This window comes from Streptopelia decaocto, assembly GCF_964273445.1.
Source record: "Streptopelia decaocto genome assembly, chromosome: Z".
NCBI lineage: Eukaryota > Metazoa > Chordata > Aves > Columbiformes > Columbidae > Streptopelia > Streptopelia decaocto.
The window spans coordinates 44,673,987-44,689,715 of NC_138657.1; the positions used below are offsets into that span (position 1 = coordinate 44,673,987).

Consider the following 15,729-nt stretch of genomic DNA (forward strand, 5'->3'; position numbering starts at 1 on the left):
AGTTTCTCTTCAGAGCTTGCAGTTGTTAAAAGATGTATTGAAGTACACTAAACAGAATTTAGTAGCAAAGCCTATACATTTTCAGTTTTGGTGGCACATCACCCTTACATTAACAGATTATCTCAACTGCATTAATGCATAAAATGCTACAACTTTTATGACCTTCACCACCCTTTAATTCAGTTTCATTCTCTAGATACATAGTGATACTATGGTAAGTTACTTGTCCTGAATTTTATTTTTTTTTCTAATTCCCAAGGTTGTATAAATACAGCTGAAGCTAAAACCACTCCTACCCCAAGTCTGTCCATTTAACTCCTGCTTATGACAGATGACTTTCTGCAGGTGTTGGGTCCACTAGTTAGCACATTTAATTCTTGAAAATTGTACTCAAGCATGTACACCTCCATGTCCAATACTCACTTTTTCCTCCTCAAATCCCTGTCTAATCCTCCTTCCAGGCACCAGAGACACAGAAATATGCTTCTGCACTCTGAACAGAAAAAAGAACACAAGTTTAATAGTATTTTCTAGATGCATTTCACACTTTGCCCCTGTTGGCAAGAGGTAGGGGTAGAGGAAGCGGAGTTCTACAAAACAAGGAAACAAAAACCCCTGCTTGTGCTCCTTGCTCTCTCATCTCACTCTCTTTCAGCTCAATTTCCTAAGACAGATGTCAGTGTCTCCTGCTTCAACCTTTCAAGTGATAGTTAAGATTAGTGGGTTTTTCTTCGCCTTCAATGAATGCAAAAGACCTTCCGGGCCTTCAGGCTACATCCTATTTAAGGACCAACACTCATAATGTTCAATACTGATGGCCTTATCATGCCTGCCAGACACAGTCAGCTCTTCAATGTCAAGCTCTTGCTTAAGAGTAAGGGCTCACAAACCCATTAAAGTCTATAGTGAAAAGAAAAACTAAAAATGCAATGCAGCAAAAGTCAACTAACAGATATAGCTAGCTTTCAGTCAGACCACATTCAATCTGCTGAACTCAATTCAAACAGTCCAATTTTATGTCCTTGATAGATACAACCACACAAATCCCTTACAGGAGACTATCCATGCAAACATGTTGTTTTACCTTTAAGCAACAAAACACAACTAATTCCACAGTACTATCTTCAGTGTGTTTGTACACACTTATGGCAATCCACAATTCTGGATCAGGTGATGGTCTGATTGATTTTAATACAGCCAAATTAAGTCCTCGCACAGCACAATTCAGACTGTCAAAAAACAGTGCCTGACCAAGTTTGGGGGTTTTCTTCAACCTCCTGGAACAAGGATTTTGTAAGACAATTGATGGGAAAGGGAAGAAGCAGCTGCTGGTTAATATTATTCAAGGGTCCAATGAAAGAAGCTAGAAATAAAAGGGTTTTTTCTGTGTAATTGACTCCTTTACCATCAAGTTCCACGCAACGGGCTTCAGACATCGCACCCTTAAAACCTCCCCACTGTTTCCCCTCCCCACGAACAACCATACACAGACCCCTATAAGTATCTTTTCTTATAAGATTAAACATAAGATTTAAATATCATAAATCCATGTCATAAACTTAATTTTTCTGTAAACACTTGATAACTTTTGTCTTAAGCCAAGCTCCTCAAAGTTCAGTCAAGAAAAGCAGATACCTAACTGTTCTTCTAATCAAACAAAATCATGAAAAGTCAGTCACACCCATGAATGTTACTACAAAAAACGTACAACACTAGAAAACTGTGCGTGTATTTGCTGACACAACATCCTCAGCACCAAGTTTTCCAAAATCAAAAACTCACATCACACAAATCAAATATGAAGTAAACATAAGCATAATACAAGAAATAATTTTAACTTATGAGAACTCTCCTAAATAAATAATAAAAGGTTTTTAAAAACCACAATCAAGAAGTCAGAATTATTGATTGCACAGACTTAAGAAACATTTGCCTGAGGAAGAGAGGAAGGAAAATTCAGTTGATTGGTGATATCATTCTTTAAAGATACTAACTTTAAGAAAAAGAGCCTTATGAACATGAAGTCTATATAAGCAGCTTCTAAGCTTCTAAGTTCTTTAAGAAGCAGGATACCAAATAACTCAATAATCTGAGGCAGTCTGTTCCCTAACAATAGACCATAGGCCCCAGGGCAGATGATAAAAGGTGAACCATGTATCCCTTATTTATGTCTATTGTTTGCGTTTGAAAGATCTTTCAATCTAACTAGTAGAGTAAAGATTTCTGTGAATGAAGTCTTTTTTTCTCCTTATAGAGCTTATTTTGTATCCAAGAAGAACAGATATTTATGAAATCGTTTTCATTACATCAGCTAGATTTGTTTTCACACCAAAGCACTAACGACAGTACATATAAAGAACATTTTAATGTTCCTTACATGTAATGTAAACTTACACATCTCCTGGTGTCTAATGAACTTGACACATTCACTCTTGGAAAACTGCTAATTTGTTTCATCAACTGGGTGCACATTTTTTCAGCAACTAATTGAAGTTTCAGTATCAAAAACAATTCTAAAGTACCATCCAATAAAAGAAATATGCTTAGTACATACACTTTACTCTGAACTGTAAAACACAGTAGTTGTTAATTTCAAACATACAGAAGCTAAGCTTCGAGTGATTTTATGTTTATGAAAGGATGTTTTGTTCTATTTCAGAAAATTAAAGAATTAGCTACCAACAGAAGAAAGGAAGACAGAAGGACAGAGAAATATTTGCTTAGTTTTTAAGAGGTTTCATCACTTCATCAACACATAACCTCAACTGAATAAGGGAAACATGAATGATTAATGAGCACCTGAGTACAGGAAAAAGATGGAAGCACTCAAGGCACATATCTCTGAAAGGAGCCTCAGTACACCCACAAAGGGAATCAAGTTAAAAAAGCTCTTGTGATTAACAAAAATGTGTCAGCCACGAAAAGTGATGGTGTGATTTCATATCACAGCCAGGATTCATATGGCAAGCTGCCATTCATAGGAACATTTTACTCATCCCCATTCCTGGTTACCTTAATTATTGCACTGGATATAGTGACTGTACCCGAGAAAGTCTCTTCAGGCAGCAGATCCTGAGGAGAAGTTTTGCAAGTTAGAGTGGTGTCAGATTAGCCACCCAAATCAACTCACTCTGTTATCACGTGATCACTCCACAGAGCTCAAAACCAGATGCAGGAATATACAGCCAGAGCTTACAAAAGGGAGACAGACAGTGCCCTAAATAGCCACTTGCTAACAGATTGCCTTAGCTGTAATGCAAAACACAATTTTAGTTTCTGTCTATAAGAAGCGACAGGAGACTCTGATACCATACCTTTCCTACTAATGGAAAGAAAGGGTTCTGATGAATAAGCAGACTATCTTTACTTGAAGAGGCTGATAAAGTTTTACTCCCAGACACCCAACTGTCCTCACTACAAGACACCTGTGTTGCTTCTGAATCACCACAATAGTTTAAAAACAGAAACACTAAAAGATACCAAATTTGTGAAATATCAAACACAGGTCAGGTAGCCTGAACAAAAGAAACAAATGAAAGAAATGAAAGGAAAGGAAATGAAAGAGTTACATTTAATTTACTTCTCATCTAAACACTGCACAACTTGTAATCTGTTTTCTCCAAGCAATAATACATTGTTTCAGGGATGCAGACCAAGACAAGCAACATCTAAACAACACACCAGAAATCAGCCATGGGTGGGGTGAGTGTCAAGGCATCCATCTCCCTTCAGGAAAAGCCGAAATTTCATTCCAAGACATTTGCCCCCTCCATCACTCAACTCATTCTGTAATGTGAAAATCTACATGCTTACACGAAAGCCACCATTTCACACACACCTGTGGAAAGCAAAATGCCTATTTATTTTTATAATTCTGTAACAAATCACAAGAAGTAACAGGACATCTTTTAGAACTGTATCATTGGAATAACGTCCATATACTATCTTTGCTTTTGTTACTAGTCTGCTAGCACACCTTTTCTTCACAACTGTGGCTCTCAGCTGCACTTCCAGAAGCTCATCAACAGCACAGTGAAATTAAAGCTAGTTCATTTCCCTACTGCAATCACAGGGTGACAGCAAGCTTCATATAAACAAGGAAAAAAAGTGTGTATATATATATATATATACATTAGTTATGTTATCCATTGCTACAGAAAAAGGAGTTGAGCAGAATAATAAAGATTGAAAGAGTAGAACATTCACTTCCCTGCATCAACCACAAAGTTTCAAAACCCTTTCTATTTTTCTCAGTGTTTTAGCTAAAAGTAAGGCTCAACAAAAACTCTAGACAGGATAAATGGATGGGAACAGCAGCATAAGAAGGAAAGAAATATAGTATTACAGCAATGACTCCATGAACTTGTGGATGAAGTCTCATCCAAATGATGCATTTTGATTGCCCCTGTCCCCTGGCTAGAACAGGAAAAAAAAAAAAAAGCGCAATTATAACACATGTATTTCAGTTATAAGTCTATTTAAAATGAATGCTAGCATTCAAAAGTCAGAAAGCAAAACTAAAGGTCTAAATCTGGCCTATCAAACCCACTTCAGATCACTCTGATAATCTTTAATGCAGTGCTAATGGCACACTGCTAGCAGCACTGCATTTAGGATCAACATTATCACATGCAAACATGGAATTTATGACAGCAAAGAAAGAATGAGAAAAATATGAGTAAAGATGCAAGAAAAGGAACTAGTAAAGCCTCCAATAACACATTTATGAAAAATTAAGTTAAATAAAATATATACACACATTATATCCACACACAAAAACACTTCCCTTCATACTGCGCTAAGCTAAAACTGGCAGTCTCTGCTGCAGACAGAGCAGCATATGTTCATGCTTTATAAAGTCATCTATTCTAGACCCTTCTCTGTTTTAAAGCAAGTTCAAGCATAGCTAAAACATCCCTGATAAGCACATCCCCATTATTGTCTAAAAAAGAATAAATAAAACTCCCAGCTACTCACACAAGCCCAGAGACAGGAAATCACCTTTGCCAAATCTTAATGTTCACACACTGTACCATTTTCCAAGTATCTCACCTAAATTTCCCTCAAAAAAATAATAAGCTTAATTTGATGTAACTTTTTATTTGGCAAAGGTCAGAATACAGACGAACTTTATCTCAATTTTCTCATAACAAAAGACTGCATCTCAGTCTTCTTTCTGAATAGAAGTGTCATTCAATTTGAAGAGAATCTTGCAACTACCAACATAGGCCATGTTTCCACGACCTCTAGCTCTCCTGTGACGCCTATCCAATCTGTCTGTGGGTTTTTTAAGGACACCAGTGCCCACAACCTAGTTTGGAACTCTAACAGAGACTTTAAAAGCACCAAGCATAGCAGAGAGCTTCTCTTCCATGTTGTACATGCACAGTTTCTGTTAACACAACTCAAAAGAAGATGTGTAGTGTTTGAATCAGCATTACTAAGTACACTCAGTCTGCAGACTATTTTACACCAGTTAACTTTTTTTAAACAGCAGCACTGCTAAGACGTAACAGGTACAACAGGAAGATTTCTGCTTTCCAGAACAAATAGCAGTGAAATGGCAATAGGCACATGTTTGTGATTTATGGTACAAAGTTTTGAAAACTTAGTGATACATAGCACAGATTTTGCATGCTTACAAACAGCTCCCTTATTTTATTCCATTCACACATCTGTCTAGGTTACAGTCGAGTTGACTGAACTATAATTCCTTAGTTCCCTCCAATTTTACATAGAACGGAATTAAATTACCCTTTAATAAAAGCTAATCGCCCTCATCTACGAAGCTTTAAGATGAAATTTTGCGCACTGTATAACACTTTTTTCTGATACATGTTTCAGTGACCAAATGAAAAGCAAAACAACCTGTAAGCTTGTTTGATCTGTGGAATCACAGGTCTTTTATCCCCCCATACTGATGAAGAGACCTCTTCCCCAGCCAAGGGAACAGGATCGACGGGCAATTAATTGCACTGTGAACTTCCTCATTCAGTAGGACCGAAGCCATGATCTGCAGGTCAAGTTCAGTCTGAAAAGCCCTCGCATCCAGCCTGGTATTCTTCACTTAAGGGACACCTATCAACAGAACGGCACCTGAGCAGCCCATGGCAGCCACCTCTAGCTCGGTAGCTATTACTCACGAGTTCCTACAATACTTCTTTGGGTTTGTCTCCAGCGCAGGTACAGAGAGGATGAGAGCCACTTGTGCGCTAGCACCACTGCTTTGAGAGGTTGCAAAGGCGGGAATCAAGGGAAGGGGAACAAAACAAAAAAAAAAAAAAAAAAAAAAAAAAAAAACAAAAAAAAAACCCACCACGAAAAACAAACACCAAACAAACAAAAAACCCACAGGACGGGATCTGACTTCTGAGATTTCTGAGGATGGAATCTCTTGTCATTGTATTAAGGTTTCTGTCTCCATTACTTACTGTGAAAAGTTTCGTAAAGACCTCAGGTATATTTGGCTCGCACTCTCTCATAATAAATTGACTCCTTTGGAGAAAAGATTCTATTTGGGATATTCTACCTGTATCAAAACCCAGCATACAAAGGTCTTTGAACACCTGTATAATCCAATTAGCAAGAAGCCTGGTCAGAGACCTTAAGTTAAAAATCCCGTAACAGAAAAGGAAGCCATGCAAGCAGCCAAAGAAAACCAAACCAAAAAAACCCACAAACAAACCCACCTAACCCATAAGCCTAGCTAAGGACTGAAGGGCAATTTTAGGGTGGTGAGAGCTGGGGAACACCACATAATAAAAAAAAAAAACAAAAAACAAAAAACAACACACACAAAAAACAACACAACAACCCCACACCAAACAGGTGAGTACGCTGGTTCCAGTTGCTGGAATTAAGGGCAGGCTTTTTCAAAAACATTGCAGAAGGAGCTGGACTATAGGCAGACCAAAGAGATAAAATAATTGGGGGAATCGAGGAACACAACAAAAAGCCCTTTAAAATACAGATAAGCTACTGTGTCAAGGTAAAATAGAAAACCATACAAAAAAAACATTTAAACTAGTCCAGAGGTGAGATGGGCATAACTAATAAAAGAACCAGTTTATAGCAGGGTTACAGACTGGTATTTTTCTGAAAAGTGAAACTGAGGGAGTACTGAAGTAACCACAGAAGAGTGCTCATATCACTGCTCAGAAAAAGCACTGAAGTCATACTAATCAAGTCAGTCTGATTCCATATCCAAAGACAACAGAATATGAAAAAAAAAATTGTCATCCAATAATAGCAGTAAATGGATTATTTTTAGAAGAAACAAAAAAACAAAGCTTCAATGCTGCAATCACAGAAGAGATTAATTCAGATGATAGTTCATGAGTTTTAAATATTTATCAAAAAGGAATTTGAATAGTGCATCTATGGAATATGAGGTACCCTTACTAACATATTCATGTGTACCCCCCCAAAAACAACCCACACACAACAACAAAAAAAACAACAGAACTAATCTTATGTGCAAGACACAGGTTAGTAGATTGTTATTGTTTAATAACAAAAGAGTAACAGAAGTACTTTCTACATTGGGGTGTACAACTAGCACTGCATGAAGAACAGGAAGAGTCATCTGTCTCAAGCTCCTTCATTACCATGCCTTGCTTTAAGTTTAGCCATCTGTGCCCAGAGTAAACTGCTGTAATACTGAAACCCTATTCCCCAGAATTTAAAGACACACTTGCATCAGACTATGGAAAACATCACATGCTTCAGTTCAAGCCAGACTCATCTTCTTAGCTACGGTTTAGCTAAAGAAATTCAGAGCTAGATGAACAGAGTAGCTTAAAAATGGAAAGTCATTCTCAAAGAGAACATTACTAAAGGAACCAAAAGACGATCAAGGGAACAAAAAAAAGAAAACAGGACTGTTCTTTGAAAATACAGAGTAAGAGCTTATGAGAGCATGTAATTCAAGAAGGCTACAAATATTCAGGCTGACTGTGGAACTGGTAAAGCTGAAATTGACTCAAAACACACAGTAATACAATTTTTCCCCAATCAATATTGAAAACTTGTCGATGTAGTTCTGACCTATACAGAAGCACTAAATATAGTGATTGTCCTCCTTGCTGAATATTCCATCAGCGATGGAAGAAGCTACCTTTGAAGGATACATTAGGAAGTTTACCGGTACTAATCAAAATTACAGGCAGCTTCTGGAGTTTGTCTTCAGTTAATGACTCACAATGCCGTTTACAACGACAAACCAAAACAAAGATGAAAGACAATACTCAAACAAAAAGAAAAAACACACACACGACCCTATGTATTTTCGCGGTGTGCTCATACACCCGCGGTGGCCGGGGCACCGCGCTCCCCGGCGGCCACCCCGCGGCCCCGCAGGCGACGGTGCGGGAGGAGATGCGGCCACCTGCCGGGCTGGAGGTGGCCAGACCTCGCCGGAGCGGGGCGGGGCGGAGCAGAACAGGCCGCCACGGCCGAAGCCGCAGCGCCCCCGCGCCCTCCCCGGGGGCAGGCCCAGCCCCGGGCCACCGCGCCCCGCCTCCCCGCGGGGAGGGAGTACGCCCGCCCGCCTTGACCCACCTTGAGCAGGATGGAGGGCGGCAACTGGTTAATGTCCGGGGCCGGCGGCGGCAGCGGCTCTCGGCAGCAGTCTCCAGGGTGCTCCAGCGGCTCCTCGCAGCCCCTCTCCTCCTTCTCCCCCTCCTCCTCCGGCGCGGGGGGCGGCGGCTGCGAGTCGGGCTGCCCCCCGCCTCCGCTGTCCCCGTCTGCACCCCGGGCCGGCGCGCCCCCACCGCCCGCCGCGCAGCCGTCGGCGGCGGGCAGAGAGCAGGGCTGCGCATCCCCCGGACACTGGCAAGCGGCGGCCTCGGGCTCCGCCGCGGCGGCGGCGGCCGCGCAGCGGGGCTGCTTGCAGGGCGGGCTGGCAGGCAAGCCGGCCCCCTTGCGCTTGCACACCATCTCGGAGGCGACCTCGCCGGGCGGCCTGGCCGGCCCCAGGAGGCCCCGCACCGGCGAGGGCAGCAGGCCCGAGAGGAGGAAGCGCTGGCAGCGGCCCCGCGGCTCCCAGGCGGCGGGTGGCAGGCGGAGGAGCCGGCGGGCGGCGCGCTGCTCCGCTGTGGCGAGAGACGCGTAAGGCGACGGTGGCAGCAGGGGGTCCCTGGCGGGTAGGGGCTGCTCCGGGACGGGAGGGCTGGCGCTGTGCACGATGAAGCAGAGCATGCAGGGCCCGCGCAGGAAGCAGCTCCGGCTGCGCGGCGGCACCGTCCTCCCCCGGCGGCAGCGGCGGTCCCGGCTCAGGCTGCTCGACTCCTTCGAGAGCAGGTGGCCCATATAGGAGATGGCGAGGCGGAAGGGCCCGCGGGGTGTCACCTGCGGGAGGCGGCGGCGCGCGCTGTCATGCTGCCGGCGCGGGCGGCAGGTGGCGGGGCCGAGCCAGGACGGGACGCGGCGGCGGGGCTGGTTCCGGGACGCGGCGGCGGGAGGGAGAAGCTTCCGCTACCGCCGGCCTGACCTCCCCCGGGGGAGGTGCGGGGGCGGTGCTCCGCCGCCAGGCCGCCGCCGGGCGGGGTTGCTGCTGGCGGCCGCGCCGGGAGCCGGCGGCGCCAGGAGCGGCCTTGCGGGACGTTGCGGCGGCCGGGGCAACGGCTGCGGCCTCCCGGCAACGGCCGAGCGGGCAGTTGCGGGGCGCCGGTAACAGCTCCCCGGCAGGCGCAGCCCCTGTGCGGACACACACTGCGCGTGTGGGCGTACGTGTGTGCCTCTGTATGTCCAGGTGTGCAGTGTACGTGCTTTATTTACATACACTGCACGTAAAAATCCAGGTGTATGAAGTGGAGCCAGTGTATGTGTATATATTCTTTATGTATAATATATATACAATGTATCTTTTAATACATGAAATAAACTTTTTTGGGTCACAATTTATAAGGAAAGGTGGGAGGGCACTTGTCCACTGATTTGTGACTGTACCCAGCTGCGCAGGGCTGTGGCTGGTTTTTTGCAGTGGCAGAGTAACACAAACTTTGAGACCACCGAAAATTCCCACAAGTATTCACCACGAACACCTCCTTCCCACCAATGTGCTCCCGAAAATAGCTGCTTTCTGCTGTTTTTAAATCATTGTCTGGCCAGAAACAGGGCCCATATGGGGCCATGTCCCCATATGTCCAGTTCATGAAGAGCCTCACTTCTAACTGCAGTGTGTTGTGCCTCGCTGCAGATGCCCGATGTGTATAAATCTTTGCAAATATCAGCTGTAATCCTTTGATTAACACTCTCCTCAGTGCCTAGCAAAACCCATTTCAATGTTTCAGCATTCAATTCGAAATTATTATGGAAAAATGACATATAGGTTTAAATACATGTGGAATTTTGTCTCCAGCAAAAGGTGTTTGTGGTGGGAAAAGGCAAGTTAAAGCCAGAGTGTATGTGGTGCAGTACTACAACAATTAGCAAAGGGCAACAGAGGAAATGCACAGTATTATATGCATTGAACCAGATCTTTTGGCCTTTTGCCCAGGAATAAGTTATGTTAGGATTAAAATACCCATTATGCTATTTTGTTTGTTTGTTTGTTACCTGTAATATTAGTATTCAATAGCTCAGTAAAAATATGTTTGCTGTGAGAAAAATGCTAAATATACCAATCAACAAAAGTAGAGTAATAGAATATTTTATCTGAATTTATTACTCACTGAGATCCATCAGTACAAACTACAGCAAATCTTTGCAAAATTTTGGCAAGGCCTTTTTCTCACTCAGATTTCATAAATATATTTCAATAATAAGAAACAAAGACAACATGAAAAGAAGATGAAAGTCCAAGTCAAACCTTCAAACCAAACTATATTCAGAATAAACAGTTGCAATGTCAAATGTTAGAAATAAATCGCCTCTTTAAATCTGGCTGTGCAGCTTCCAAATAGTCATTGTGACATCATCGTTGCTTATATGATCACATACTAGCATTTCTTGCTGAAAGGATGTCTGACTTCTTTACATCAGGTTTGTGTCCGATAGTCTGATGTACATTGCCCCGTTATTTCGAGGTATAAATACACCATGGACACACATACATCTCATACAAGGAATTCTTCCCATTCCTCTAATATATACCTTTACATGATCCATCTCTGCTACCTCCCTTTGAAATAAGCTGACTTGTATGGAACGTAGACAAGGACACATCTTTCCTAGTTTGGTCTTTGGGCCTCCGTTCCTGAGGGTTTTTTTGTTGCTATAAGGATTGCAGAATGAAAGAAGGAAAACTAAGACCATAAATGGTCGGTTTTCGTACGCCACTCATTCCTGTAGTGCTCTGTCACTTCGCTGGTACCAAGATTTTGGCATTAAAGATGACAGCAGAGCTGTTCCACTGGCAGTTTTATTTGCAGATGTTAGAACCATAAATATCTGCAGAACAGCTTCTGCTGATTCAGTGTACCACATGTGATTTGTTTGCTCTATACAATAAATGAGTTTTAACTGTCCATTGAGCAAGCCTGAGAAACAGATACAATAATGTTTAGAGAAAAATAATCCTAGGTCAAGCTTTATATCTTTGCAAATAGAGAAGGACTTGGCCCTGATGTGGTGGTTGGAAGCTGTCTTGGGCATAGCAATCTTGAAATGATAGTGTTTTCAATTATTAGAGTGTAAGGGAGGGATCAGCAGAACTGCTGCCTTGGACTTCCAGAGGGCAGACTTTGGCCTGTTTAGGAGGCTGTTTGGCAGAGTCCCTTGGGAGGCAGTCCTGAGGGACAAAGGAGTCCAGAAAGGCTGGTCTTTCTTCAAGAAATAAATCTTAAAAGCACAGGAGCACGCTGTCCCCATGTGCCAAAAGTTGAGCTAGCTTGGAAGAAGACCTGCCTGGCTGAACAGAAAGCTGTGGCTGGAACTCAAGAACAAAAGGAGAGTTCGCGCACTTTGGAAGTAGGGGCATGCAACTCAGGAGGTTATGTCATGAGGTTATACAGAGAGAAAAGTAGAGCAGCCAAATCCCAACTAGAACTTAATCTGGCTGCTGCTGTAGAAGACAATAAAAGATGTTTCTATTAATACATGAGCAACAGAAGAAGCACTAAGGAGAATCTTCATCCTTTAATGCATGTGGGGGGAAACATAGTGACAAAGGGTGAGGAAAAGCGTGAGGTACTAAATGTCTTTTTTGCCTCAGTCTTTAGTGTTAAGATCAATTATTATTAGAGTACCCAGACCCCTGTGCAGGGGTGGGGAGCAGGATGAAGACTCCATAATCCAAGGGAAAATGGTTAGCAACCTGCTACACCACTTAGACACACACAAGTCTATGGGGCCAGGTGGGATCCACCCAAGGGTTCTGAGGGCAGAGGTGCTCCCCAAACCACTTTACATCATTTATCAGCAGTCCTGGCTAACTGAGGAGGTCCTAGCTGACTGAAAGTTAGCAAATGTGATCCTCATCTACAAGACCTGGAAGGAGGATCCAGGGAACTACAGGCCTGTCAGTCTGACCTCAGTGCTAAGGAAGATTATGGAGGAGATCATCTTGTGTGCCATTCTGCAGCATGTACAGGGCAACCAAGCGATCAGGCCCAGTTAGCATGGGTTTATGAAAAGCAGGTCCTGCTTGACTAACCTGATCTCCTTCTGTGACAAGGTGACCCATTTAGTGGATGAAGGAAAGGCTGTGGATGTTGCACATTAGCAAAGCCGTTTCCCACAGCATTCTCCTGGAGAAACTGGCAGCTCATGGCATGGATGGGTGTACTCTTCACTGGGTAAAGAACTGGCTGGATGGCCAGGCCCAAAGAGTTGTGGTGAATGGAGCCAAATCCAGTTGGCAGCCAGTCACAAGTGGTGTTCCCCAGGACTCAGTATTGGGGCCAGTTCTGTTTATTATCTTTATCAATTATCTCAATGAGTGAATTGAGTGCACCCTTAGTAAGTTTGCAGATGACATCAAATTGGGTGGGAGTGTTGATCTGCTGGAGGGTAGGAAGGCTTTACAGAGGGATCTGGACTGGCTGGATCAATGCGCTGAGGCCAATTGTATGAGGATCAACAAGGCTGGATCCCACACTTGGGTCACAACAACCCCGTGCAACACTACTGGCTTGGAGAAGAGTGGCTAGAAAGCTGCCTGGTGGAAAAGGACATAGGGGTGCTGATTATGAGCCAGCAGTGTGCCCAGGTGGCCAAAAGGGCCAACAGCATTCTGGCTTGTATCAGAAATGGTGTGGCCAGCAGGACTAGGGCAGTGATCGTACCCCTGTACTTGGCAATGGTGAGGCTGCACCTCAAATACTGTGTTCAGTTCAGAGAAGGGCAACAAAGCTGGTGAAGGGTCTGAAGCTCGGGTCTTATGAGGAGTGGGTGAGGAAACTGGGGTTGTTTATCCTGGAGAAAAGAAGGCTGAAGGGAGACCTTATCACTCTCTACAACTACCTGAAAGGAGGTTGTAGTGGTGTGGGTGTTGGTCTCTTTTCCTAAGTAAGAAACAATAGGATGAAACAACCTCAAGATGTGCCAGGGGAGGTTTAGAAAAATTAGGAAAAATGTCTGGATGGAAGGGGTTTTCAGGGCTTGGAGCAGGCTGCCCAGGGAAGTGTTTGAGTCACCATCCCTGGAGTTATTTAGAAGATATGGAGATATAGAACTTAGGTTCATGGTTTCGCAGTGGACTTTGTAGTATGAGGTGTACCATTAGACTTGCTGTTCTTAAGGATCTTTTCCAAACAAAATGGTTCTATGATTTTGTGTTATCTCAATTGTGAATGATGTGTAGGAAACTGAGGCAGTGTTCATAGCTTGTTCTTAGATATTGCAAATTTGAACTTATCTGTAAAAGCTGTTGAATGCTTATACTCAATTGTAGTAGAGCTATGCCAGCACATCATTTCTGCTGTCCTAGTTAAATATTTTCTGGTTATAAGTAAGGAAAGAGTATTCCTCACCTTCTGACCTCACCTCCTTTCTTGCAGCTGATGTGGCTGTGGTGCCAAATTTAAGTGTAGATCAAGCTTACAAAATACAAAATTTCATTATGGGTGCATAAAAGAAAGCGTGCATGATGATTTGTTTGCATTCTCTTAAAAATGCTGAACAGTATAAATATGTCAGGTAAAATGCATGAAAAGTACATGATTAACTAGACATTGTATTTGAATAGGCAATGTAAGAATTCCCAGGTGCTTGCTTGAATATGTGTGCTAGTTACCCAGTGTATGGATAATATATGTGAAAACTTAAATAAAATACAGTATGTTCATCTCAGCTGCACAGGATGAACTATTTCTGAGCCTATTAAGCACCAAGGATGGCTTTCTTACTCAGCAGCCTTCTCAGGACTTTGAATAGGAGTAGCTGGGAGAGGGACATTTTTTGGTTTTCCTAGAAGCTTTTCCACCTATGAAGCCCTTTGCCTAAAACCAGACAGAGCAAGTGGAACTTGTAGAAGATTGAAAGAACATGGAGGGTATGGCAATGTTCAAAAAAGGGACAGGTTATCCCATCAGAGATTATGGTCGTTCAATTAATGTGATATAAATTCTGCCAATAGTAGATGCATTGGACTTGAACTTTTTGAAGTTACTTCAGCTAGTAAAAGAAACTCTGGTTTTGAAATTACTGCCCAACATTTTTATTACAGTAGTTAAAATGATTGCTGGCTGCGATCAATCCACAACGGGAGTAAAATGTAAATTCACTGACAGTAAAATTACAGATAGGACAACTATTTCTGATGTGATGACAAATGATGGCAGAATAGTCACAAAAAATCATAAGAAATATCAATTGCTTCTGTTCCCCAGTAGAAAATTAAATACAGTTTTGTAGTTAGTATTTCTTTTCTATAGACAAATTTATTCTCTTCATCTGTGAAAAGGCCGATTCTTGGTTTTAATGTCCTTCAATTTTCTGGCTCCCTCAGATTCTTCTTGAGAGAAATCTCTTTGGAAATTAACTCCTATAAATTGTATATGCTAATAATTTTTTGCTCTTGAAGATGTCAGATTGAAAACCACCAGCAATTCAATTGGTTGAGTGGCTTTTGATTATGACAGTAGCACATTATCATAGTCTTCCTTTTGTAAGGCTTAAAAGCAAGGATTTTCTCCTAAAGATTTTGACCTTCCTTACCAAATTTTTAAAGTAATAAGTAGATTCTAATTTCTACTTGCTGCTGCTCATTTTTCTGCCTTCTCTTCAGATTATACTGATATTTTAATATAGAGTGATAACACTCTATTGATACCACTCTATCAGGGTCAGGATTTAGCCAATTCTATTGTTAATATGTAGAACCGTGGTTTTGGTCATCTGATAAATGCTTTGAAAAGGTCTCCTGGATGCAACATCAGAGGGTGGGATTCAACTGCCCAGAAGTAGCTGTAGCACTTTCTTAGGTGTACCCAGTGGCTGAGCTGTCCTCAGAGGGCTGGGGAATGCGATGGAGGGCATAGCTTCAGCCTTCAGGAGCACTAGCTGCTCCACAGCATCCTGTGTTTACACAGCTGAATGACCCTCTGTAATGTATGGAGTGTCAGCAGTTATTTTTCTTTTACCTATCAATATGTAGCCATGTGTAAAATCCTATTTATTTCACTATCATGTTGATTTTGGCTGGGATAGAGTCATGTTTCTTTATAGTAACTTGTATGAGGCTTGGTGTTGGGTTTTTTTGCTGGAAACAGCGAAGGTCTTTTCTGCTTCTCGTACCACAAGCAGGCTGGGGGTGCCCAAGAGGTTGGGAGGGGACACAGCCAGGAC

General features: G+C 42.7%; 1 protein-coding gene across 1 annotated transcript in view; it reads right to left on the bottom strand.

Annotated features, from left to right (window-relative positions):
* FBXL17 (F-box and leucine rich repeat protein 17) overlaps window positions 1–9,439 on the bottom strand; it is a 298,475-nt gene extending 289,036 nt beyond the window's left edge. The window contains exon 1 of the mRNA XM_082075890.1: window positions 8,560–9,439. Coding sequence (XP_081932016.1) covers window positions 8,560–9,309 — 750 coding nt within the window. The 5' untranslated portion in view covers window positions 9,310–9,439. The remainder of the gene's footprint in view (window positions 1–8,559) is intronic.
* Window positions 9,440–15,729: the final 6,290 nt, after the last annotated feature.